The 27,616-nt window shown below is 52.5% G+C and overlaps 1 protein-coding gene across 1 annotated transcript in view; it reads left to right on the forward strand.

Moving 5' to 3' along the window:
- Nucleotides 1-2,798: 2,798 nt before the first annotated feature.
- Nucleotides 2,799-27,616, forward strand: part of COX16 (cytochrome c oxidase assembly factor COX16) — a 36,333-nt gene continuing 11,515 nt past the window's right edge. The window contains exon 1 of the mRNA XM_078606273.1: nucleotides 2,799-2,917. Within this exon, the coding sequence (XP_078462399.1) occupies nucleotides 2,861-2,917 (57 nt within the window). The 5' untranslated portion in view covers nucleotides 2,799-2,860. The remainder of the gene's footprint in view (nucleotides 2,918-27,616) is intronic.

Consider the following 27,616-nt stretch of genomic DNA (forward strand, 5'->3'; position numbering starts at 1 on the left):
CGAAAGAACCAAGAACATAGTAACGAATTGGCACGTTTTGTCGACGTGACAAACGTTACCAATTGGCTGTGCCGGGTGGTGGCGGCTTTAACGACACATTTATATTTACGCGATATAACCCAAAAAATCTCACGGATTGTAGTGGTAGCGAATGCCTTTGTTAAATTGATTAACTTCACGGTCAATTCAGTAGGCGGCGCTCTATAAGCATGAATACGTGACGTGGGGTTGAGAATTAAATTCTGTCCTAGCGGGAACCCGCGGAACTTCTGCGATTAAAGGATGGCAAAAGTGTATGCCCCCCCCCGCCCCCCCAATATATATGATAATTACGGCCTTGTGATGTATGTTGCAAGGTACGGGTGTTTGTAAAAATCACGTGCATCGCTCGCACTCGTCGTTCTACAAGCACTTGCAAACAAAGGTGAACTCATTTGCTTGGTAATTATTCTGAAACTGGCTCATAGTCTGGCAAGTTTTCCTGCACGTGGTTATTGGCATGTTGGAGTCCTCGTCCGCCATGATCAGTACACTGCTAGATGAATTTCACCATTCTAGATTTGAAGTTTTTGTGACTGCAAGGATTCATACTCTGAGGTTTTTTCGGTAAAGTCACGTAGGTGAAAAATAAACAATAAAAAAAATAATAGAAAAAATAATAGAAATAAAATAGTAAATCACCAAATTATTATTTTATTTCTATTATTTATAATTATTATTTATAAATATTATTTATTTTTCTCCTACGTGACATTCATACCTAACAGTATGAATGTCACCATTACCCGCGGTGCTGAGATTCAACAGTGCATCCGTCTTCCGCGCACGAACGTTTGATTGCTTCATCTCCGCGGCTGTTTTCCGATCCGTTGGCCGCCACTCCGTCGTTAGCCTCGACTCTGGAGTCTCGACCAAGAGCCACCATCACTTCTGCCGACGTGTCACGGGGCTAGAAACCCCAATTTTTCACACGAAAGATGTTGAAGCCAGGGTTATGCTAATGAGGGGTTTGTGATCTCACAGAAGAAAGAGGGGGCAGGCAGAGGGGGGAGCAGGGAGAGGGGGGAGCAGGGAGAGGGGGGGAGAGGGGGGGAGAGGGGGGGGCAGGGAGAGGGGGGGGCAGGGAGAGGGGGGGGCATGGAGAGGGGGTGGCAGGGAGAGGGGGGGCAGGGAGAGGGGGGGAGCAGGGAGAGGGGGGAGCAGGGAGAGGGGGGGCAGGGAGAGGGGGGGGAGCAGGGAGAGGGGGGGGGCAGGGAGAGGGGGGGGCAGGGAGAGGGAGGAGCAAGGAGAGGGGGGGGAGAGGGGGCAGGGAGAGGGGGGGGCAGGGAGAGGGGGGGGGGGCAGGGAGAGGGGGGGGGAGCAGGGAGAGGGGGGGGGAGAGGGGGGGGCAGGGAGAGGGGGGGGAGCAGGGAGAGGGGGGGGGCAGGGAGGGGGGGGGGGAGGGGGGGCAGGGAGAGGGGGGGAGCAGGGAGAGGGGGGGGGGCAGGGAGAGGGGGGGGAGAGGGGGGGGCAGGGAGAGGGGGGGGCAGGGAGAGGGGGGAGCAGGGAGAGGGGGGGGGGAGAGGGGGCAGGGAGAGGGGGGGAGCAGGGAGAGGGGGGGGAGGGGGGGGGAGAGGGGGGGGCAGGGAGAGGGGGGGGCAGGGAGAGGGGGGGAGCAGGGAGAGGGGGGGGAGGGGGGGGGAGAGGGGGGGCAGGGAGAGGGGGAGAGGGGGGGGCAGGGAGAGGGGGGGGCAGGGAGAGGGGGGGGCAGGGAGAGGGGGGAGCAGGGACAGGGGGGAGCAGGGAGAGGGGGGGGAGGGGGGGCAGGGAGAGGGGGGGCAGGGAGAGGGGGGGCAGGGAGAGGGGGGAGCAGGGAGAGGGGGCGGAGGGGGGGGCAGGGAGAGGGGGGGGGAGAGGGGGGGGGCAGGGAGAGGGGGGGCAGGGAGAGGGGGGGAGCAGGGAGAGGGGGGGGAGGGGGGGGAGAGGGGGGTTAGGGAGAGGGGGGGGGAGAGGGGGCAGGGAGAGGGGGGGGCAGGGAGAGGGGGGGGGGAGGGGGGGCAGGGAGAGAGGGGGGAGCAGGGAGAGGGGGGAGCAGGGAGAGGGGGGGGAGGGGGGGGGCAGGGAGAGGGGGGGCAGGGAGAGGGGGGAGCAGGGAGAGGGGGCGGAGGGGGGGGCTGGGAGAGAGGGGGGCAGGGAGACGGGGGGGGCAGGGCGAGGGGGGAACAGGGAGAAGGGGGGCAAGGAGAGGGGGGGCAGGGAGAGGGGGGGCAGGGAGAGGGGGCAGGGAGAGGGGGGGGGCAGGGAGAGGGGGGGGCAGGGAGAGGGGGGGTGGGAGAGGGGGGGGGAGAGGGGGGGCAGGGAGAGGGGGGGCAGGGAGAGGGGGGGGGCAGGGAGAGGGGGGGCAGGGAGAGGGGGGGGAGAGGGGGGGCAGGGAGAGGGGGGGCAGGGAGAGGGGGGGGGGCAGGGAGAGGGGGGGTGGGAGAGGGGGGGGGGAGAGGGGGGGCAGGGAGAGGGGGCGTGTGCGAGACGAAAGCGGAAGCGGAAACGAGGAACGGAAACGCATCGCACGTGGGTGGCGTGCAGCGTGGTGGGGATCGCGTGTTGCCTTTGAGCGATCCAGAGTCGCGGTTAACGATTCCAGCTCTCGCGTCGAGTCACAAATCGATTAGTATCTGTGTGTGTGTGTTTTATATCGATGTAAATTCAACGCAAAGTCGGACAGTGGCTAAAGCAGTGACTCTTGACCCACACTTCACACCAACGCGAGCGATATCTGTATATAGATATAAAAACCCGATTATCCTTCACGCGACAATCGGGTATCGTGAGCGCGCGTAGCGATATTGCAATCGATTCATGTCGTCTCTTACAGGAGGCAGCGATGGCGTGGGCATCGCTGAAGAGGAACAAGACGTTCAAATACGGGGTCCCCATGCTGGTGAGAGCGAGAGAGAGAGACAGAGAGAGGAGAGAGGCGTCCAGGCGCAACGCCTGCCCGACGTTTCGTGACGGAGAGCCTGTGCAGCAGCAGCAGCAGCGGTGTTAGTAGCACTCACGCCGCCCTTGAGATGCCCGTGTGTCACAACAACACGTGTATAACTAGTGGAGGAGAGTGTGTGTGTGTGTTGAAGTGAGAGCCTGTGCATTGATTAGCGCGCTGCGCTACGAACCCGGCGACCCGAGTTCGATTTCTAGGGGAGGTTCATTGACGATTATCTGAACCGGAATGTTTATTTACAATCTACTAGGCGTGTGTGTGTGGCCGTATTTGTATCTGGGGAGCTGTAGTGTAGCGGTTAGCACGCCGTGCACACGAACCTTGCAACACCAGTGACGATTATCTGAACCGGTGCTGGGTCTCTTGGGGTGCGGTGGTGTAAACATCGCCACTGGGGAGACAAAGGCGGTCGGGCGTGGTGTTGGCCACCCACCCAACCCCTTCGTGTGCAGTGCCGGTGTTTCACAAGTGCTCGCTCACAGGACTTGCCCCAGCAGTCTGTTACGGCTACACGGGGGGGGGGGGGGTCTTTGTCTTTGGAGCTCAAAGTACACCTAGCCTGGCACAAGCGCCACCGCCGTGATCTCACCTGAACTTAGTGGCGATTTTTGTTTTGTTTTGTTTAAGCTCCCCAAGAAATGAGACTTCCCAAAGGAACAAGTCGTTAGCTGTACCCTGTAAAAGAAGTGGGGATCGCGTGGGTGCGAAGCTTGGCGGTGATGGGATTGGGACGTTCAGGATTTGATGTACACGATGTTCACGTCTTGTGTGTCCGTGGTTCCACACACACACCGCTTTATCAGTGTTGGGTCTGCCCGTGTATGTCTGTGGGTGGGTGTGTAGGCATCGCCGCGGTTGTGTGTGACTGTGTATAAATGTCTCTGTACATGTGTCCGTGTTTCTTCTTGTTTCATGCCGTGCGCCTGTTTCTTGTCCGTCTCTGTGTTGCTATCACTAATCTTCTGTTCTTGCCCTAACAGTCGGTGAAGGTTATACGGGGGATCTTTGTAATCTGCACGTCTGTCCTCGTGATGTTTCTCGATTGTGGCCCTGTCAGAACTGGCATCACGGTGGCTAGGAGATGTGCACCACCTCGCCTGGTCTATGGGAGGTCGTGGGGTCAATCCCGACCCTGACGCCTGCTGCTGTATGTTTGGAGTTTGAGTCTCTCTCTCTGATCATCACGGTGGCTAGGAGATGTTAACTACCTCGCCTGGTATACAGGAGGTCGTGGGGTCAATCCCGACCCTGACGCCTGCTGCTGTTTATTTGGAGTTTGTGTGTTCTCCCCGTGGTCGCGTGGATTTGTTTACTGATCCACATTGAGAAGCACGCGTTGAGAGTTTTTGTCTGCTAGAAATGTCCTATCTGGTCAAATGAAAACGAGTTTTTTTTTAGTACATCTGCGTTTATCTGTGCGGCAGACTTTACGTGGCTCTCTGTCTCTTTCACTCAGGGATGTAATGTCGTGTCTGTGTGTTGAGACAGCTTGGTTGGTGGTGATGTTGATGATAATGAAACTCCTCTCAAGGGCGTCCTGTGACCTTCCGCTAAAGAGTAGCGACCACCCTCATCAATCACTTGGCCACGTGCACCAGTGTGGATGGCAACATTATTTAATGTGGTGTCACTCGCTGACAGCGACATACTTAACATAATAAGGCTTACACGTGGGCAGCAATCTTAAAATATACTATGGCAACAAATTTCATGTCGCGTTTTTGCCGAATACTCAGTTTTTACTATTAGATTTTTTGTATTTTTCACAATTTTGCGATCGGTTTGCCCACAAGCGCAAAGTGTGCATTCGGAATTCTTGCGAGGGTTGTTACGGAACGGCTCGTGGAAGGAGATATCGCAGATCTACTTCCGAGAAACCGTCAAGTGACTTCATCCACACGAGGGGAACTGCACTCTCACATTTAGTAACTTCAGAGATGTTCATCTTCTAGCTCGAAAAATCGATGTGTTCCGTTCTCAACTGGAATTTAGCCAAATGAGTTGAAAAAACGAATGTCACATTTCGTTTTTTGAGGTAACTGCGCTCAGACTATCAACTTGCTGCAATTGAGAATCAGGTTTAACCCCTCTCAAAAGACAAAGATCCCTCGTATAGCCTCAATAGACTGTAGGAGCAAGTGCTGTTAGCGAGCACCTATGAAGGCCGGCACAACGCAGCACACTAGGGGGTGGGTGGCCAGCACCACCCCTGGCCACCTTTGTTTCTCCAGTGGCGAAATTTAAATACCACACCAGGTACTCATTTAAGGCTGAGTCGACATAGAGGAGGCACAGGACCAGTTCAGATAATCGTCACTGGTGTTGGCCTTGAGCAGGAATCAAACCCGGGTGGCTGGGTTCGTGGTGCAGTGCTCCAACTGCTACACTACTGATGCCCACTATCGGGCATCGAAAAACCAAAATTTTTAGCCAAGCATGTCGGTGGTCCTCATCTGTCTCTCACCTCTGGACCACCTGGAGATCTCCGAAGCTTTACTCATTTGGAAATATTTTATTTTCCAAACTCCATTAAAATTTTTTTTTTTAAATGCTCAGAATATTTTTTCATTCACGTAAAGGCAAAATCAATGAAAAAAACATGATCTTATAGTTAAGTACATTGGGTTTGTTCTGTAAATTTTAAGTGTGATGTAAGTTTATTTTAGTTTTAAATAATGAGAGGGATAAATTCCTTCGAGGTAAGATCATTTAAACACAATAGGATCGTGTAGGAACCTGTGACCCAACATTGTTGAGTCCAGGGTTCTAATCCGGGCAGCTGATTCAACCAGGTTCTTAAGTGTCTGTTCCCGTAGTGAGCTGATGGTCTCAGACATGTCACTAAAGTAGAAAAAAAAACTATTAAGTTTCGTTTTTACCATTTGGCAAAATTTTAGCTCTCACCAAAAAAATATTGGTTTGGCTATCACATCACAAACATTACTCAGTCGCAAACCAATAGGGAAAGTATTTCTGCCGACTGTAGAGACCAGAAGTCACTTGAAGGTATCTGGGAGGGGCCACTGATATCAAAATTTAAATATATTTATACTGGAGGAATACAATGAGCGATAAAGCTCTTTTTCACAGATGTCCAGTAGTTTCACAAATATCCACGGTGTCTGGGAGGTGACACTGATATCTGCTTTCGCGCTCCGATCTCGAACAACGCCGGCTTGCTCTGCAGCATGAGATTTTTCCGAACAGATTCTTGGCATCATGCGTTCATGCCTCGAGCACAATCGGAATAAAATTCGGGGTGAAACAAAAAAAAATCTTCCACTTTTTCACCATTTTAAATTTCGGCATCGTCGCTTTGCTTCGGCAAGCATGGCCACTCTGGTGACGACGGCTTCTCCTGCCACGGCTGGCAGTGACCTCGCGTTTCCAGGCCTCGTCCTGGCGCTGGCCGTTCATTGCTTCCGCACTGGCACACGCTGGCAATTTGGACTTGGCAATCGTTTAAAGTGCCCTGGGGGGGCGATGTATGTTACGTAATAAAAAAAAACCACAGGGAAAAAAAATGCCACTTGCAAAAGATACTTGCTACGCGCTAACAAGATTATGCGAGCGGTATTCGGCTCCGAACGCAATTGCGTTTTGCGGTGCTCTTGTGGTTTGAATGCGGTGAAGCTTTTGTTGATTTAAAAACCAATTCGGTTTCCGCGTGGCGGCTTAAGAATCAAGATTACAGTCGGCGAGAGCGCGTGTGTTTTTGTGCGACGAGGCTTCGCTGCATATGGAGTATTCATTGAATTATTTGTGAGCATCCCCTTCGGATGTGCCTTAAATTGTGAGGCTGTGTCGTGGAGGTAAGGTTCTCCGTGTACATTGAATAATTTGATGTATGTTTTTAATTCGATGTGGCTATGGCGCATGGTGAAAAAAAAACTTCGTAATAAAAAATCCAACTTTGTTCCCCTGGGCTGACGCTTTCGATTTTGGAGTTTTTTGGTCGGTTTTTGGCTTTTACAGCGAAGCGTATTTCCTGGCTGGGCTGCTGCACGGCACTCCCCAGTTTTACCGCTTGCCTTTCGTTGGGCACGATTTCTGACTCATACGCCTTGGTTCTTTCGGTAAAATCACGCAGGTGAAAAAAAGAATAAGAATAAAGAATAAAAATAACTAAATTAAATCACGACGTTTCGGAGGCAATCAGGTGAGACAACCACGATTTCCGACGTTTCGCTCCACACGGAGCTTCGGATATCAGGGGTGGGAGAGTGCGAGGAGGGGATTAGAGTTAGACGAGAGTGCAGAGAGGTAGGCAAGGGGTATCGTGAGCGTAAGAATGGATGTTAAATGACAAATTAGTTAATCGTTCCTCCTAGTACCTAGGCAAACGGAGTCAACGCCGAGACGCGTAGCGCTGCTCTCAAACTGAATTAAATTGTGTGAGCTTAGTGGCAGGAATTTTTTTAATTTTATCCCCTTCGCCTCATTCCTTCAGCTAAGCTTCTCGTAATATGTATTTGAAAAAAAAAAAGACTTAATTACACTTTTTGGACCATCTTATCTGACAGGCACTATTTTAATTTACTTCACCGAGTGTTAACATCCCCAGTTATTTTTAACAGTACTCTCTTCATTTTTCAGCCTGCATTGGTATAAACATGGGCATTTTCGTTCCTTTGTTCTATCATGTGTATCAGACCTCCCCTCCCCCCTCTCTGCCCATTGTGTTGGCGTGCGCAGCAGCCGCGTCCAAGCCGTCGCCAAATGTTTTGTTGGCTCCCTCCCCCTCCCACCCCCCTCCCTCCCGATACGTTCCATTCATTGGCTACCACATTCTGATGAACTCCCCCCCCCCCTCTCCTCCCCCCCTTCAACTTGCTTATAAGGGATTACATCTTGAATCATTGCTTCACTTGATGCAGCTAATCTGGCTGTGACGGTCCCACCTGATGACGGAGACTTGTGTTGCCTCCGAAACGTCGTGAATTTTATTTTTATTTTTGTTTTGTTTTATTTTACTTTCATTACTTTTAATGTTTTACCTACGTGACTTTACCGAAAAAACCTGAGAATATGTATTTGAACATCAGCGGGTGGCGGAAGGTGATTACCATCTCGCTCTGGCTTTTTGTTTTTTTGTCTCGAACGAACAGACGACATCGACATGCGGCGGCGATGCCAGCAATCGTCGTCCACAGAACACGACCGCTAAATAAGAAAATACAATTAATCCTCCGTGGCACAATCACCGGCTGCCCGTGCCGGCCGCTGAAGTGGTCCGTGTTTGCCTTCCAGTGTCGTACGTCCAAATATAATTTTAAAAAGCTCATAGTGGGCTCGTGTAGGTGAATTCATTAAACTTGCGTTTTTTTTATTTTACGGAACCGTAATTATGTTACAGCTGTCTAACTGTGAGGCGTAGTGGAAAGCCTTTACTAGGCAAACCGCTCGGAACGGAATTAGCTGTTTAAGAAGGGTGTGCTTTATTAAATGATTGTGATGCTGTTGGGAATTTGACAAAACATTCAGGATTTAAAAATTGCCATAGCAGCGGAGCGAAATTAGTTCAGGCTGAGCCACCCTTTCTGATTCTTGTGTTGGCGCGTACAATGCTTCGTTACCACCTAGGAGGAATCCGTTCGCATGGACGATCTCCGTAATGAGGCGTGTGTGTCAGATATTTTGGCTTTGCGAATGGATTCGGAATCGTTTACATTTTTTGCGTCTCATTTTGGCCATCTCATTCACATAGCTTGACAGTCGGTGGGCAGGTTATCTTGTGATGGGCTAAGGTGTGGGTACTCCCACATCTTCCGAGACGTCTGGGCAGCGTGGAAGACCAGGACAAAATACCTTTTTGAGGTCCTCTGGACTTTTCTCTCGTGGTGGCCCTTCCTCTAACAGTGGCATGAGGAAGAAATTGCAGGGCTGCACCTTTGCCACCTTTTGTATTGTTTTTGCCTGCAAAATGTTGTTCAGTCCTTTAGCCGAACTTAACTTGAGCCGTGTAGAGCCCTTTATTTCAAAGCACTGTTGGCTGAAGGCCTTCCCACTTCAAGTCGGAGGACATGGGGGTGTTTCACCTTATATTCATCATAAATAATCGATCCTGATGATTATTATGCATACAATGCATGATCCTTGCACACGCAATTCGATGCGTGTACTTTGCGCGTAAGAATCGATTTTAATTGAACCTTGTGGCGGTACCCCGGGGTACCATAGTCCCCCGGCTCTCGCATAATGGCTACGTACGGTGCGAAAGAAGTTAAACGTACATACATACGTACGAGTCCGCTGCCACGGTCCTTGGTGGCGCGTCTCCTGCTTGCTGGGAGCGTCGCCGAGTCTCCTGGGTCCGCCGCGTGGCATGCGGGGACCACGCCGGGGTTATCTCCACGGCCGCGGCGGCACGCGCGATGAGGATGGCACGTGTCGTTGAAAATATAACAGCGTCGTCGCTATCTATCCCGCGGTGTCGCACTTGATTGCGGCAAACAAATGCTGGCGGCGGTTTTTGGCGGTGACTGGTCGCCGACGTGACACCCGCAACTTTGGGATTTACGGCGCTAATGGGAGTTTTTTTTTACTATATTGTGTTTGTACTGTGAGGCTTATAAAGCGTGGTAAAGGAATCTAGGCCATTCCCGAAAGAAGAAAAAATGGGGGCGGTTAATGCGGCGATGGTGAAACTCGCAATGCGTCTCGGAATGAAACGTGAGATGAACTTATAGAAGGAGGCTGCTAGTGTGGAAGTCGTTGAGTACAGCGGGTTCGCTAAACAGGAGCTCGCCAGAGAATTTGCTCGCCACGGATATTTTCTGTGGCAGGGAGTCAATGATAAAACATTTTTTCGTTTATATAAATTGTTTGGTCATATTGCAATGGTTGTGCACAATCGCATAAAACACATTTCTCAATAACACTGTGACCTTAAAAGAAAAAAAATAGGTGACGTTTCTGGGCAAGGGTCCTTCTGCAGGAGCTCCACGGTGGTGAGATATTAACTCCCTCGCCTGGTATACAGGAGGTCGTGGGCTTGATCCCAACCCTGACTCCTGTATATTCGGAGTTCAAATGTTCTCCCCGTGGTCGCGTGGATTTTTCTCCGGGTCCTTTGGTTTTCCCCATCGCAATTCGAATCGACGTGCGTTTATGGTATTTGTCTGCGATAAATTTCCATGTGATGAGCCACTTCGTTGAGTTATCGTTTGTGGCCAGGTCGCTTCTGAAAATGAGCCATATAGCTCATTCGACCTTACCTGGTAAAATAAAAATCGATTAGTTTCATAGCACATGATGTTCTGTGAGGCTGAGCGATTGCTAAAAAAGTCACCTGTTAAATATGTCTGGTATTGATATGTCCTTTTAAAGCCACAGTGCAACTGACGAATGTTTGAGTACAGGAATGTATATATCGCACTTTTCATCGAAAGATCACAAAGCATTGTACTTGTAAAAATGTCAACACTCCATACAAAACAAGATTAAGCAGGGCAAGCAAGATACAACGTATATTTATATAGATATGAAAGGCTATACAAGACAATTCAATTATGGGTAACAGATTGCTCCAGAACGGGAGGCGCAGTGCGTTAACCACCAAGTCACCGCTGCACCACAGTGTTTTGTTTTCATAAAAAAACACACACACACACACCCACGCGTGTGTGTATGTGAACGTTCTCAAGTCATCCCAGGACACACCTCAGTTGGAACGTAATTGTGCAACGGGAAGGCGAGTGAGAGAAGTGGGATTCTTAGGATCCGTTGAGTGCTTGAGGCCCTGAGGGTCGCGGGGGCTGTAGTTAGGCGTCGTGTACGTGCCAATGTTAACCCTTTACCGTTCTGAGACGTCTGAAAGTTTTGCCGGGCGCGGGTGGTCCCGTTCGCCGCCGAATCTCGGCGTTAACTTTATTTATGGAGGCGTAGCGCCGTCGTTGTTAAAGACATCGTTACTCACCGCAGAGAACCGTAGCGACACGATCGCACTCTACGATAGCTGGCGCCAAGCTGTGCTGCACGCCCTCCCCGCATGGCCTTGTGGGAGCCTCGGTACCGATAAAGTTATTTTGTTTCCGTTCTTGTTCCGGGTCTCCTTTCGATGACCGACACGTACGTCATCGTAACGGAATCGGAAGAAAACCTGATGATGTACGTGACGACGTACGTCATCGTAACGGAATCGGAAGAAAACCTGATGATGTACGTGACGACGTACGTCATCGCAACGGAATCGGAAGAAAACCTGATGATGTACGTGACGACGTACGTCATCGTAACGGAATCGGAAGAAAACCTGATGATGTACGTGACGACGTACGTCATCGTAACGGAATCGGAAGAAAACCTGATGATGTACGTGACGACGTACGTCATCGCAACGGGAAAGGGTGAAGAGGACCTGTGACGGCAGCGCGACGCGACATTGCGCCGCGCAACAACGCGATGCGGTCGGACAGCGCCGTCAACATTCTCAACGGAGAAGAAAAACGTTACCTGGAAATGTTTTCATCCCGAACAACAACAACGCCGTACTCCGCAATGCACTGCAGTCATGCGCGTTCTCAATACAATGCTATTCGTATTTTATTATTCTGTGTATGTTGAACGTCTTTCACGTCGTACGTAGCCAACCGTGCTACCCAGGAAAAGCCTCTTTTTCAGGAGGGTACTGCTAAGCCTTTGCAGCCGTTGGGTGACGTTGCCGCTTTGTGTAATCCCGACAGAGTCATTTGGATTAAACATTTTTTTAGCATTGGGATGTTTGGCCAATACCAGTTTCATTGTACTTAACTTTTTTGTTTGAGCTATAGGCAGAAATCGGAGAACCCAGACGTTGGTGACCCTTGCAAAAAAGTTATGAGAACTTACAAACCCCCACACAGCAAGGCACTTGAGCCGGGAATCAAACCCATAGACCCCTTTGCTGTGAGGCACAAGTGTTACCGCTACGACACACAAATGCCCAAAAAGTCTGCACTCGTGTACGTGCTTTCGTGCCTGTGGAGCGTCTTTCACACCGTACGTGGCCAAACCGTGCTCATCGGAGGTTGCGAAGTTGCTAGGCGCAGGCCCAAAGGTCTTCAACGCCAAAGCGGCCAGCATCAAACGGCATAAATTAAAATTGTAAATGGATAAGAGTGCGACGCGTCTCTTGAATCGAGCAAAAGTTTACAATCAGACCTTTGGAAAAAATGACAATGGGAGGGAATTCCAGAGTCGAGCAAGTGCAAGGGAAGCGGCAGACAGAGAAAGCATTTGTGGTGAGCGAGTGAATGCGTTGCTGTGACCTGCACAGTGCGGACGAGACGAAAAGGTCAGTCCGTTCAACGTGGGTGGGAGGCATCAATGAGTGATGTTCAAGGGTAAACGGTAACCAGTCTTAGTTGCGATGGCAGAGTGATGCGGAGGTGACTGATACCCCCCAGTAGGGGGTCAGTGCTGGAACACTGCAGGGATGGAGGGGTTAGGGTTCGCGTTGAGCACGTGGCGTACGCGGTGGCGTTGGCGGCTAAAGGGGGCTATACTCTTAGGTTTTTTCGGTAAAGTCACGTAGGTAAAAAATAAAATAAATAATAGAAATAATAATAAATAATACAATAATAAATCACGACGTTTCGGAGGCAACACAAGTCTCCGTCATCAGTCAGGTGGGACCGAAACGTCGCGATTTATTATTTTATTTCTATTATTATTTCAAATTTTTTTTTTTACCTACGTGACTTTACCGAAAACACCTAAGAGTTATGAATCCTTGCAGTCACGAAAGCTTCAAATCTGGAATTAATACCTTCTACGGGGAGGAAGTTCACCTATCTGTTAGAGACAAGAAGTCACAGCTTCTCGAAATACAGTAAATTCAGCTGTGACGGTCCCACCTGATGACGGAGACTTGTGTTGCCTCCGAAACGTCGTGATTTTTTTATTTTATTTCTATTATTATTTATATTCTTATTATTATCATTATTAATTTTACCTACGTGACTTTACCGAAAAAACCTAAGAGTATGAATCCTTGCAGTCACGAAAGCTTCAAATCTAGAACTAAAGGGGGCTCTCGTCACAACACCCCCGGAGTCGGTTCCCCTCGTTCCCAACGCTGGCGACGGATTCCCCCCCTCTACGACGCTGCCCCCCCCCTCCGCCCTCACCATTGTCTTGTGATTACACGAGAGATGGATTTGCCCTGGCAAAGTCGGCGCAGATGGCGCGCGCGTGTGGTCATCCCGCGCAAATTAATTGCGACGCGGAGAGCGATTGTAAAAACGTAATCCGCCGGACGGAAAAATCGTGATGTCATCGCGCGGGCTCTGGGAATCCGAGCGCGGGTTTTCATTTTTTTTAGCGGCGGTACGAAAAAGGATGGCTGCAATTTGGGGAGGTCTTCATTCAGCAGTGGATTGACCATGGCCGATGGTGACCATGATGACGATGGGTGACGATCGATCTGTGTAACGCTGCTTCCAGAAAAAAAAGTTTATTTCTCGGTCGCGTTTTGCGCAAATCCTGCGGTGGCCGTGCTTACATTATTTCTCGCCGGTTATTATCCATGCCGCTGGTAGACTGGGGTTAGCTCTGAGCCACAGCCGTAACGAGAGGCATACTGGATGCGCTGTGCTGGGTTCAGAATTGCATTCTGGGTTTGCTGGCAGGCCGGAGTGCGGGGCCACGCAGCTATTAGCCACAGTCATAGCGAGAGGAGATGTACTGGACGTGGTGTTGCTGGGTGCGGACATTTTTTTGCGGGTCAACCGACCTGGAAAGATTCGGTGAAAATTAAGCCCTGTGTGCGGTGAACTCTTCTTCTCTGAAATCCACAGACAATTTGATCGAGTGCCTGGAAGGAAGCTGGGAGGGAGAGAGGTGGCGGGGAGAGGGTCGAGGGCTTTTTTGAGGTTTCCGTGGCAACACCATGAGGAGTGCTGCCCTCTAAAGGAAAACAATTCCTGTTCATTAATCAGCGTCCAGTCTGGTCCTCGGGGAGGTGCCCCTAGGCCTCTCTTCCAGGGTCACGGGTCACGCCGGAGCAGTTGCTACGAACGAAGCCTTCTTGATATTTTATTTACACTGCTTTCGCCGACCCACTGCCCGGCGAAGGCCGCATATTTCCACGCTGTGTTGGCCGGTCGCGCCGGTTGTTCGACCGCTGGCCGGGGGGTCCGTTATTGACAGCTTGGCGTCGCCAGGTTCGCGTGGCGCGGTGTGGCAATCGCTGCGCCATCGCTCCACATCCTCCCCCGCCACCCAAATCTGGCTGTGCAAATGAGTAAAAATATATCCTTCCGCACGTTTTCAAATTTTTATTTTAACGTATGATCTTAATTGAAGCTTACAGTTTCCTCAACATTTTGATTGACTGCAAATCCTTGGGAAATTAACTTTGGTAATTCTCAAAATTGGTGAAGCTTGGAGTGGGGGGCTGGGGTATCAGCAGTGCGGCTGGCAGTCGTCTGCGCGTTTAAATCCGCCGACCTGAGTTCGCGTCCCAGCTAACGCAACGGATCCTCCAAGTCTGTGCCGGGACGAAAGTGCGTGCGCACGCGCGTAGGAAACCGCATCACTCTTTCCCTTTACAAAACCCAAAAAATAAATGAAGGATTTGGCGCAGTAACAACAATACCAGCTTTCGGCGGCGCGCACTTTGCATTTGAACTGCGCGTGCGTGTTCTTTTACGCTTTTAAGTTGCGTCCCTTATATACACGTTTAATACGTTTACATGATGAGGGTGCTCCTGATTTTTGAAAAATACTAATTATAAGATTGTTGTCGTCGTTCTTGAGTTATTATTGCATAACCGTGACATTTTATCTTATTTAAAGGATGTTTAGGGGTGGCTGTCGTGCTCCTAGTATGTGCATTTATATTTATAAGTATCGAACACAGTGGGGTTGGTGTAATGAATGGGTCTGTGCTCCGGACCTGTGGCTGATGAAACGATGGCGGTGCAGGTTTCTTAAATCCACCTGGCAGTATCAGCGGGTGCAACCACAGTGAGCCAATCGGCAGGTTGCGTGCGGTGCGGTGAAGTGTGGCGACCTCGGATCTCCTGGTGTGGCGGTTGAAGCATTGATGCGATTTTCCGAAATCCCCTCCCGACTGTGTCCAAGTAGCGGCAGATAAGCGTGCGTACGCCCACGGTCGGTCGATGAGTGGCTCGCGTGCGGGTGGGGTAATATGTGGATACTCCCACCTCTTCCAAGATGTCTGGCCCAGTGCGGAAGGGCAGGCCAAGTACCCGTTAGAGGAGGGTTCCTCGAGTCTAGATTACTTCTTCCGGTTCCATCATTTGCCTGAGCAAGAAAAATCAGCAGGGCTGCACCAGCAACTTGGCCTAGATTCAATTTCAAATGGTTATTTGTTGAACTTCACAGGCGCCGGTGCACCTTGTGGGGGAGACCATGAGGCAGTGGGGGGGGGCGGTAGGGGCTGTACCTTTGCGATGGATGAATAGGTCAGACACTCGGGGTCAGATTTTGAAACGTGTGATCTCGGGGGGGGGGGGGGGGCGGGGGGTGGTGGGCTTCCACTGCGGTGTGTGCGCCCGGGGCAGGCCTCCAGAGCGATAGTAATTTCATCCCGGCCTCCTGTTTTGGCGACCGGGGTGCAGGGTGTAGGAGGGGGGGGCCCCATCACGCGTTGACCTCTTTGCACAGCTTGCGGTCATGGTGCTGCCGTGGTTACGCCGCTCGTGGTGTGGTGTTGATTGGTGCTGCTGGTGGCAGCGGCGGTCGCTCGGTGGCTGTCCCTGGTGGTCGTGGTGGTCGTGAAGCTGGTGGCAGCGGCGATGCTGGTGGTGATTCTGATGGCGGCGGTGGCGGTGCTGATGGCAGCGATTGTGTTGGTGGTTGTAGATGAGGTGGCAGTGGTGAAGATGGTAGCTGCCCTGGTGGTGATGGTGGTAGTTTTAGAGACGGTGGCAGCCGTGGCGGTGGTGCAGGCGTCTGTTGCGCGCTAAAATATTGACTTAACGTTTCCGCAGAATTTAAGGTGAAGTCTATTTTGCCTCTGTCGCGTGTGATTAGGTTCGCTGAGACGCGGGATAATCTGAGGTCGCTGGCCTGCGTGGAATGATGACTGCGCCCCCCCCCTCCCTCCACCCCCCCCCCCCACCCTTTGGCTACAAAAAACAGATTTGAGCGAGAACCTGGGAGCCCGTTGAGTTGGTGCTTCCCCAACGCCGTAATTACTTCCTTGCCCGTACCGAACGCCGGTCCGTCCAGCTCGCGCGACGGGCTACCCCCCTCTATCTCTCCGTCACGCACCCCCCCCCCCCCGTCTCCGCCCTTTGTTCCGCGATGTTTTTTAAAATCAAAATTAATCGTGTTACCTGCCAGTGCCTTGTTAGTTATCCTTTCCTTTTACTTTGCTGTTTAGCGCCGGCATATTTGGCCTGTTGGTAAACGGTCGTCGAAAGTACAACGATAAAATATCAAAACACTTGAACAGTTGCACTTGTGTTCGTGGTTTGTGAGCGGGGGACCAAGATTTGAGAGCCATCCCCTCGGATTGCGTCGTGGGTTTCCTCCGGGCTCTCCGCTTCCCTGCCGCATGCATGGCAATCAAACGCTCTTTTAAGCAGTTCAATTGGTCCGTCATCAAGGCGCGATCTGTAGGCCCCGAGGTGCCTTTGTTCCGCGGTCGGTGTTGTCCTTTTCTGCGGCTCCTCTGTGTGTCGACGCCGCCGCCGCCGCCTCCTGTTCAGATTTGTTGACCGCGTGATCCGTCACCTGTCACGGACGCCCCGACGTCTGCCCCGGATCGCTTCACCGCACGCGGTGGCCGGCGAATCTCCGTCTTTCCTTCACTCGCCACTGCCGATGCCGCAGCCGTTGTCGGCCGTGGTCGGTCCGCTGCTGGATGAAGGCCCTCTTCCAAGCCACCGCCGTCCCTCGCAATCCCGCGCTGCAACAATCCACCTGGCGCCTTGCATGCTGTACTACGAGGAGCTTCAACCGTCACGTGATCGCTGGCCATCTTCAGAGCAGCAGCAGCGGCGGCGGCGGCTTTTGGCTGGCCATCGAACAAAGACGGTCACTGCAGCGCTTTCTGCGGCCGTCTGGAACGCTCTTCCTTCCGATATTAGGAAACCATTGGAGCTATGCACTTTTAAATCTCGATTGAAAAACTCATTTCTGTAGAACTGTTCTTTGTGTTTCGTTTGTTGTCCTTCCCCCGTGCCTCCGATTAGCACGGTTGTCTGAGTATGGTGTGAAAGAAGTTCACCATACACGCCTACATAGAAGCCGATTGCGTAGCTCCATTTCCCCTCTGTGGACGTAGCCCCGAACAGGGAAGAACCCATTACGAGTTGGGGGATGGAAGGGTGTGGGGTGGGGAGGGTGGTGGGGAGGTGGGGAGGGGGGTGGGGAGGTGTGAAACCCCCGACGTTTTGTTGAATCCAAAAAAAGAAGTTTTATTTACACGCTCATCAAATTAGTGCAGAATAAACATGAGCCGTTAGATTTATTAAAATTTGATTTGCTTTGGAAAGTCATTAAGGAAAGTAATCAGCGCTAATCACCTGCTCGCCTCAGGCTTCGTTAACCCGTGAACTATTTGGCTACCCGCCGACAACGCCGACGCCTGTCTGAATTTTAAGGCCCTCTCACACTCGCTCACACTCGCACACTCACACTCGCTCGCACTCACACTCGCTCTCACACTCGCTCGCACACTCGCTCTCACACTCACTCATACTCACACTCTCACTCGCTCTGACACTCACACTCGCTCGCACTCACTCACACTCGCTCGCACTCACACTCGCTCGCACTCACACTGGCTCTGACACTCGCTCTCACACTCGCTCACACTCGCTCGCACACTCACACTCGCTCGCACTCACACTCGCTCGCACTCACACTGGCTCTGACACTCGCTCTCACACTCGCTCACACTCGCTCGCACACTCACACTCGCTCGCACTCACACTGGCTCTGACACTCGCTCTCACACTCGCTCGCTCTCACACTCGCTCTCACACTCGCTCTGACACTCGCTCTGACACTCGCTCTCACACTCGCTCTGATACTCGCTCTGACACTCGCTCTCACACTCGCTCTCACACTCGCTCTGACACTCGCTCTCTCACTCGCTCGCTCTCACACTCGCTCGCATTCACACTCGCTCTCACACTCGCTCTGACACTCGCTCTGACACTCGCTCTCACACTCGCTCTGACACTCGCTCTGACACTCGCTCTCACACTCGCTCTCACACTCGCTCTGACACTCGCTTTCACACTCGCTCGCTCTCACACTCGCTCGCATTCACACTCGCTCTCTCACTCGCTCTGACACTCACACTCACTCTCACACTCGCTCGCTTTCACACTCGCTCGCACTCACGCTCGCTCTGACACTCGCTCTGACACTCACACTCGCTCTGACACTCACACTCGCTCTGACACTCACACTCGCTCTGACACTCACACTCGCTCTGACACTCGCTCGCACTCACGTTCGCTCTGACACTCACACTCGCTCTGACACTCACACTCGCTCTGACACTCGCTCGCACTCACACTCGCTCTGACACTCACACTCGCTCTGACACTCGCTCGCACTCACGTTCGCTCTGACACTCACACTCGCTCTGACACCCGCTCGCACTCACGCTCGCTCTGACACTCACACTCGCTCTGACACTCGCTCGCACTCACACTCGCTCTGACACTCACACTCGCTCTGACACTCGCTCGCACTCACGTTCGCTCTGACACTCACACTCGCTCTGACACTCGCTCTGACACTCACACTCGCTCTGACACTCGCTCTGACACTCGCTCGCACTCACGTTCGCTCTGACACTCACACTCGCTCTGACACTCGCTCGCACTCACACTCGCTCTGACACTCACACTCGCTCTGACACTCGCTCGCACTCACGTTCGCTCTGACACTCACACTCGCTCTGACACCCGCTCGCACTCACGCTCGCTCTGACACTCGCTCTGACACTCACACTCGCTCTGACACTCGCTCGCACTCACGTTCGCTCTGACACTCGCTCTGACACTCACACTCGCTCTGACACTCGCTCGCACTCACGCTCGCTCTGACACTCGCTCTGACACTCACACTCGCTCTGACACTCACACTCGCTCGCACTCACACTCGCTCTGACACTCGCTCGCTCTCACACTCGCTCTGACACTCACACTCGCTCTGACACCCGCTCGCACTCACGCTCGCTCTGACACTCGCTCTGACACTCACACTCGCTCTGACACTCACACTCGCTCGCACTCACACTCGCTCTGACACTCGCTCGCTCTCACACTCGCTCTGACACTCGCTCTGACACTCGCTCTCACACTCGCTCTCACACTCGCTCTGACACTCGCTTTCACACTCGCTCTGACACTCGCTCTGACACTCGCTCTGACACTCGCTTTCACACTCGCTCTGACACTCGCTCTCACACTCGCTCTGACACTCGCTCTGACACTCGCTTTCACACTCGCTCTGACACTCGCTCTCACACTCGCTCTGACACTCGCTCTGACACTCGCTCTGACACTCGCTCTCACACTCGCTCTGACACTCGCTCTCACACTCGCTCTGACACTCGCTCTGACACTCGCTCTGACACTCGCTTTCACACTCGCTCGCTCTCACACTCGCTCGCATTCACACTCGCTCTCTCACTCGCTCTGACACTCACACTCGCTCTCACACTCGCTCGCTTTCACACTCGCTCGCACTCACGCTCGCTCTGACACTCGCTCTGACACTCACACTCGCTCTGACACTCACACTCGCTCTGACACTCACACTCGCTCTGACACTCACACTCGCTCTGACACTCACACTCGCTCTGACACTCACACTCGCTCTGACACTCGCTCGCACTCACGTTCGCTCTGACACTCACACTCGCTCTGACACTCGCTCGCACTCACGCTCGCTCTGACACTCGCTCTGACACTCACACTCGCTCTGACACTCGCTCGCACTCACGCTCGCTCTGACACTCACACTCGCTCTGACACTCACACTCGCTCTGACACTCACACTCGCTCTGACACTCACACTCGCTCTGACACTCGCTCGCACTCACGTTCGCTCTGACACTCACACTCGCTCTGACACTCACACTCGCTCTGACACTCGCTCGCACTCACGCTCGCTCTGACACTCGCTCTGACACTCACACTCGCTCTGACACTCGCTCGCACTCACGCTCGCTCTGACACTCGCTCTGACACTCACACTCGCTCTGACACTCGCTCGCACTCACGCTCGCTCTGACACTCACACTCGCTCTGACACTCACACTCGCTCTGACACTCGCTCGCACTCACGCTCGCTCTGACACTCGCTCTGACACTCACACTCGCTCTGACACTCGCTCTGACACTCACACTCGCTCTGACACTCACACTCGCTCTGACACTCACACTCGCTCTGACACTCACACTCGCTCTGACACTCACACTCGCTCTGACACTCGCTCGCACTCACACTCGCTCTGACACTCACACTCGCTCTGACACTCGCTCGCACTCACACTCGCTCTGACACCCGCTCGCACTCACGCTCGCTCTGACACTCACACTCGCTCGCACTCACGCTCGCTCTGACACTCACACTCGCTCGCACTCACACTCGCTCTGACACCCGCTCGCACTCACGCTCGCTCTGACACTCACACTCGCTCGCACTCACGCTCGCTCTGACACTCACGCTCGCTCTGACACCCGCTCGCACTCACGCTCGCTCTGACACTCACACTCGCTCGCACTCACGTTCGCTCTGACACTCGCTCTGACACTCACACTCGCTCTGACACTCACACCCGCTCGCACTCACGCTCGCTCTGACACTCACACTCGCTCGCACTCACGCTCGCTCTGACACTCACACTCGCTCGCACTCACGCTCGCTCTGACACTCGCTCTGACACTCACACTCGCTCTGACACCCGCTCGTACTCGCACTCGCTCGCACGCGCCCCCCTATATTATGAATGATCCCCTCCAGCTAATCGTGTTTGCTCATCGTAGCCTGCAACCTACATTGTGCTTTATCTAGCGAGGCTGACCTATATACCCACCGCGCTTCCATTTGCTCGCTGCCGTCCTAAATTGGCTTGCGTGCCCCGCGGTACGCGCTTGAACATGCGTACGTTGAACTTCTTTCACACCGTACGTAGCCAACCGTGCTAAATCGGAGGCGCTCGCGCGTTTCCGCCGAGTATCGGTGGATCGCGCGAGGAGTCACGATTGCTCCTCAAAACCGCTGGGCCGCCATGCCAGCTGGTTTTGCCGGCCGGTTTTGCCAGCCGATGGCAGTACAGCAAGCGGGTTCGTGAGCACCGTCTGTGCGGGGTCTCTGGGTTTTGTCTCTCCCCCCGTACGTTTCGCGATGGGGGTTCCTCTGGATGCATAGCGGTGGGTTTTCCTCCGGCAAAAACATTTTGGCGATGCGCGACCAGTTTTGTCACTCCGCTGCTAATCGATGGCCTGTGCCATACCATGCCGATCATCGGGGGTTTGGTGAAAGATGTTTCACCAGTCGCCACGCTGGTCGGTGCGGACTGGTTCAGGCAGAGAGCGTGGACATAGGTGCTGCGTGCAGTGCAACAGCGGTGTCTTGCCGCTGTACTGCCCTCTGACGAGCGTGGGAGTAGGGGGGGGGGATGATAGAGTCATCGCCGACGTAACGCTCCCCCACCCCCCTTTTTTTTGGCTTTTGTTTTTTTTTCTCTCGCAACATTCAGCGTCGCGCCGAAGCGAGTGCGGGCGCTTGCGAGCTCTCGCTCGCAAGCGCGTGCTTTTATTTTTGTTCGAGGAGAAATTTCAAGGCTCTTAGGGGGAAATGAGTTCTGGGACGCTGTTGCTGGCCAGCTGTCCGTCTTTTGCCCCCTCCCCCCCCCCAACCTCCGATTCGCACGGTTGGCTACGTACGGTGCAAACGAAGTTCAACACACATCACCGGCTCTTTGCCGTTGGTTGCGTGCTGAGAGTCACGTCGCCGCACCCTTTTCCTTTTAGGAACCCTCTTCACCGTCACGTCGTATCCCATCGCATCACATCATCGGGGGGGGGAGTGCCTGCAAGTGTGACACCGCATTAGCCCGTGCAAGAGCCTCCCTCCAAAAAGGGCCCTTCGAATCCGACAACAACAGCTGGGGTTGTGTCGCGTGTCAGCCAACCGGGGGGGTGGGGGGGGTGGGCCAGTGACCGCCCGACGACCAAACGAACCCGCTTTCTCCTCGCGTCCTCGGAAGCTAAGCAAAGGGGTCTGAGCCCGGAGCGCCTTGGATGGGCGGCCACCGCAGCGTACAAACATCTCGTCGCCGGCCACTTGCTGCGCACGCGCGCGGGCCCTGCGAACGTCGTGGAGCGGTGGTCGGCGGTGCAGCGACGGCGGCGGTTGTACGTATCGTGCCGCTATGCTGCCACGGCCTTGCCTTATGCTCCCGCCGCCTTTACCAAAGCGGCACGCGGTGGTACGGTGAAGTTTACCTCAGAGGCCCGCACGTGTGTTGTTTTTGGAGGCCCCGATCCGGCAGTGGATTGACGGGGGGGTCCGGTACGTGTGTTCATTGACTTGAGCGTCACCGTCCGCAGGAGGCAAGTCACTCGGTTTGCTCACGGTTGGGACCCTGTATGTGGAAGTGCGGCGCGGGAGGCTGGGAGCCATGTGGAACTTGAGGCTGTGACGCGGCCCTGGGAGTGAAAGCAATGAATCTCCGTGACGTCATTTTTTGTGGCCCCAAAAAAATAATAATTGTTTTTTCGTCATAACCGCGGACTTAACTACATTTGAATTGTGTCTTCTTGCTTGCCTTTATGGAACTCCTTTATAATTGACATTATAATTTACCTTACTAATTGGCTGCAACGGGTGGTGGCGGGGGGTTCAACAACACATTCATATTTACGCGATCTTACCCCAAAAAAACTCTTGGAAAATCATCACCAACAGCTTTGCCCAGTTATTGCTTCTCCACCTCGTGCTCCTCCTTCCAGCTGCTCGCCTTGAGCCGTGCCTGCTCCGTTTTTCTCGAATCCCCTTCCCCGCGCGGTATGCCACGGGTAAACGGCTTCATAACGTAGGGATATCGCCTAGATATTACAGATAATTATGCTCGGAGGCTGATTGTTTTTCACGGACGGCGAGGGAAATTAAAACTTTAACAAGCGGGGGTTCCAGCCGATTGTTCCGCATCGCGTCCACAGATTGTTACGCGTCGCGTCCAAACCCCGTTGGTCCGTGCGCTGTTTTGCGCACGTAAATGAGCGGTTGTGAAAATAAATGAACGAAAGCAACAACAACAACAACAACAAACCGCACGCAGAGCGGAAGCTGAAACAAAGACGAGGAAAATCTTCGCCCGTTAATGATCACCGCGAGGCCGTGGCGTTTGCCTTCGTGAGGAAGCTAATGTGGTAATTGCGTGAGATTGCGTTCAAGCTGTTCGCCGATTCTTCCGCGTGGCCCGTTCCTCCGCACACCTCCCCCGCTTGCTTCCTCTCCTCCCTTCCCCGTGCGTTTAACCCCGAGAGCGGCGTCGCCGTCGTTTGGAAAAACACCGGCGGACGGACGAAGCGCGACCTGTGGCTGCGACGACCCCCACCAGGGGCCAAAAAGTGTGGCCGTGACAAAAGTCGCTCTAACCGACTACGTAGATGGCTGTAACTACAGCAGCCAAAACTACAGCAGGCTGTAACTACAGCAGGCTATAACTACAGCAGGCTATAACTACAGCAGACACTAACTACAGCAGACACTAACTACAGCAGACACTAACTACAGCAGGCAATAACTACAGCAGACACTAACTACAGCAGACACTAACTACAGCAGGCAATAACTACGATGGTCTATAACTACAGCAGGCTATAACTACAGCAGACACTAACTACAGCAGGCAATAACTACGATGGTCTATAACTACAGCAGACACTAACTACAGCAGACACTAACTACAGCAGGCTATAACTACGATGGTCTATAACTACAGCAGGCTATAACTACAGCAGGCTATAACTACGATGGTCTATAACTACAGCAGGCTATAACTACAGCAGACACTAACTACAGCAGGCAATAACTACGATGGTCTATAACTACAGCAGGCTATAACTACAGCAGACACTAACTACAGCAGGCTATAACTACGATGGTCTATAACTACAGCAGGCTATAACTACAGCAGACACTAACTACAGCAGGCAATAACTACGATGGTCTATAACTACAGCAGGCTATAACTACAGCAGACACTAACTACAGCAGGCTATAACTACGATGGTCTATAACTACAGCAGGCTATAACTACAGCAGACACTAACTACAGCAGGCTATAACTACGATGGTCTATAACTACAGCAGACACTAACTACAGCAGACACTAACTACAGCAGGCTATAACTACGATGGTCTATAACTACAGCAGGCTATAACTACAGCAGACACTAACTACAGCAGGCTATAACTACGATGGTCTATAACTACAGCAGGCTATAACTACAGCAGGCTATAACTACGGTGGGACAAGTGTAGCTCTTCTTAATCGAGACGCAGAGCGAGATGAACGTAGTGATGCCATGAGGGATTGTAGTGCACTTAGGATCCCACCGAAACGGCTACTTGGCTTCATGTATAAAACGAGTAACTGGGTTCATTGATTGGCTTGCCTCATTATATTTGCATGTAACAATTCACCTCCAAAAGATTGCATTAATGTTGACGATGTTTGATGTCCCAATTGAATCAATTTCCGTATTGTCTTTTTTTTTTACCAACTCATTTGCATTGTTTTTCCTCGTTCATCCGGAGTTGCGTTTGGTCGGCTGCCGCCTCGCACCTGGCGGCGACTGATTTTCGGATCCACATTCCGCGCGGCTGCATCTGCCCGCGCAGCTGAGACAATTTAGCGCTCGCACACCGCGTCGCTGCGCCACCGACGGCGAGCAAATTCGCACGATCTTCTGTAAAGTGATGATGAGCTCATCGGAGCTAAAGCTTGCGTGCAGCTGTAAACAAATTGTCAATAATGCTTAACGTATTTGTTTTTTACGATTGTGTGTACGCATGTTGAACTTCTTCCGCCGCGGTACGTAGCCAGCCGTGCTAATCGGAGGTGCGGGACCATTGGACCGCTCTTCCCCATCGTACCAGGTCACTCTTGCAGCACCTGATGCGCACGTGGGTGATCAAAGGCTCCTGTGTGCAACACGCCCCGATCCATAGACCCCGTGTAAATTTGCACGGCCCCAAATATAATTTGGTGGCGGGTGAGTGGCTGAGTGGGGGTGGGTAGATGTGCAGTTCGCCAACTCGCACACGGCACAATTGAGTGGCTATATTGCTTCTAACTCATCTTGGATATGACGCTATCCTTGAGTGCACCCACGGTGTGGCCAAGCACTCCAAACTGTGGACCGTACAGTGAATCCGTAGAGACGCACAGATATACGTAGAGACGCGTAGAGGATACGTGGAGACCCATAGATATATGTAGAGATGCATTGGAGACGAGCCGCGGTCGTGCGATTGTGATCGTGCGATTGTGATCGTGCGATTGTGATCGTGCGACCCAAACTACAGAACATGAAGTATGACACTGCAATCTGCGCTCCTTCAATGGAGGAGGAATAGCAAAACTACACGAAGTTGGTCCTGAAGCCCTCTTGCCGTGGCTAGCAGCGAACCCCGACATTGGCATTCAGCTCCCGAACATATTGCCATCATGCGCAAGAATAGAACAGAAGCTGGTCATACAAATATATTTTTCCTTGTGCGTCACGTGAACTCACCGTACTGCGTGTATAATGCACGCAGCCTTGCCTTGGACCAAAATAAATATATTTTTATAGTATTATTGTAGACAGCAGCAGCAATTGCCTGTGGGAAAAACAAACAAGGTAAGGTCCGAAATACAAAAAACATAGCCGAAGCGTCTTGAGCCATTCCCTGGCCTCTGGAATCAGCAGTCGGTGAGACGACTGTGTACCGGTTTCACCCTCGTTGGGAATCATCAGTCGAGAGGAACAGAAGCGCGCACGGATTCTCCACGGCCCCACTGCTTCGTATCGCCGTTGAAACATCTTTGGGCCTAAAGCGCGAGGGCTAATCAGGGAAGGTGCAGGATTGGGCTTGTGGAAAATGTAATCGGACGTTTGATTAAGCTGATCGAATAAACATCTAATCTTGGGAACGTATACAACTCGCGACCGGCCGACCGGCTGCCCGGCCGCCCAGTGTGTCATTTATTTGACTTGACAATTTGTCTCCTGGGTTATCGGCGAGATTAATTGATATTGCTGCCGCATTTCATTACAATAACGTTGTGTGTGTGTGCGCGTAGTGAGCTGTATGCAACATGTGGGTCGGGGTGGTGGTTAACGACGTGAAACATAAATTCAAAAGTTAATTCTTTGCTCGCGCCACGTGGAGGACTCTCGCAGGGTCCCAGTTGCTCCCAATTGAATTGCTATAGGTCCTTGGCAATGAAGATCTGGCAGTCCATCAGTATCTGGCAGTTCACCAGCATTGGTTCCAGCAGGCCCTGACTCTGCTGACGAGAAACACGCTTGAGTCTGTTTGAAACCGGCGCAGAGTTTTCTTCTATTGAACCATAGCTGCTGTTAAGATGAACTTCCCTCGAAGGCCGTGTGGCTGATGGGTTAAATTATTTTGTCTGTTTGTTAAAAGTGTAGTGGCATAGAATAAGCGATGTAGCAGCATAGCGCGTGCTGCTGGCGGGGAAGGGGATCTGCGGCTTACAGCAGCCCTGACGTCAGCAGGCAACGTGACACACCAGAGGGGATATCTGGGGGAAAGGTCACAGAAGGGGCACGTGGGGGAAGCCCGGGAAGCCGCTGGTAGGTTCCAGAGAGGGGGCGTGGCCGGGGCGGAGCGAGGCCACGCTGGGAGCACAAAAGGGGGGGCCCTGAGCGAGAGCTCGGGGCTGTCGTATGGAGTGGGATCCCCGTCGTGCTGTTGAAGATGGTCGCCGTCGTCGCTGTCGTCTCTTCGCCGTCGTCTTCACTCGACATTGCGCTGCTAGACGGTAGTTGGCTGTCTCGGTTCAGCGCCGTCGGTGTTAGACGGCTAGTGTTGTGTATAAGCGAGCGACAGAAGAGTGTGTACCAGCGTAGGGTGTGTACTGTGCCGAGGGTGCTCGTTAAATATAAGAAGTGCCTCCAAGTCTTAGTGCCTCCAAGTCTTAGCGTCTCCGAGTTAAGTCACTACATATGTGCAGAGACAAATATGATTAAGTTACTTTATTTTGCTATTCATATTCGAAGCTTTGTCCAGCAGCGGATAGAGGATGGTCTAAAGCACAGATGATTGGTTACGCCGAATGGCAAGTGTAGTCTAGCGATGTTATGCTTATCAGTGCTCTGGTAGTAATACCCTGACACTGTGCATCTCGACAGAGAATCGCATGCATCGTGGTAATCGCCCGTATTCACTATTGAAAGGAATAGCGATGCGGGTATAAATAATCCTGGATTGGTACTGCGATTCACTTCAACGGCTCTAATTAAACGCAGGAGAAAATCAATGGCGATCGCCTTAAATTAGCAAGGCATTGTCAAATACAGACAAACACCACCACCACCACCACCACCGCCATCAGCCGTGATCAATCCACTGCTGGAAAAGGGCCTCAGGCCATCGCAGTCTCTCACAATTCTGCAATGTAGCAATCCACAAAGC

This window comes from Lampetra planeri, chromosome 25, assembly GCF_965212315.1.
Source record: "Lampetra planeri chromosome 25, kcLamPlan1.2.h2, whole genome shotgun sequence".
Taxonomy (NCBI): Eukaryota; Metazoa; Chordata; class Hyperoartia; order Petromyzontiformes; family Petromyzontidae; genus Lampetra; species Lampetra planeri.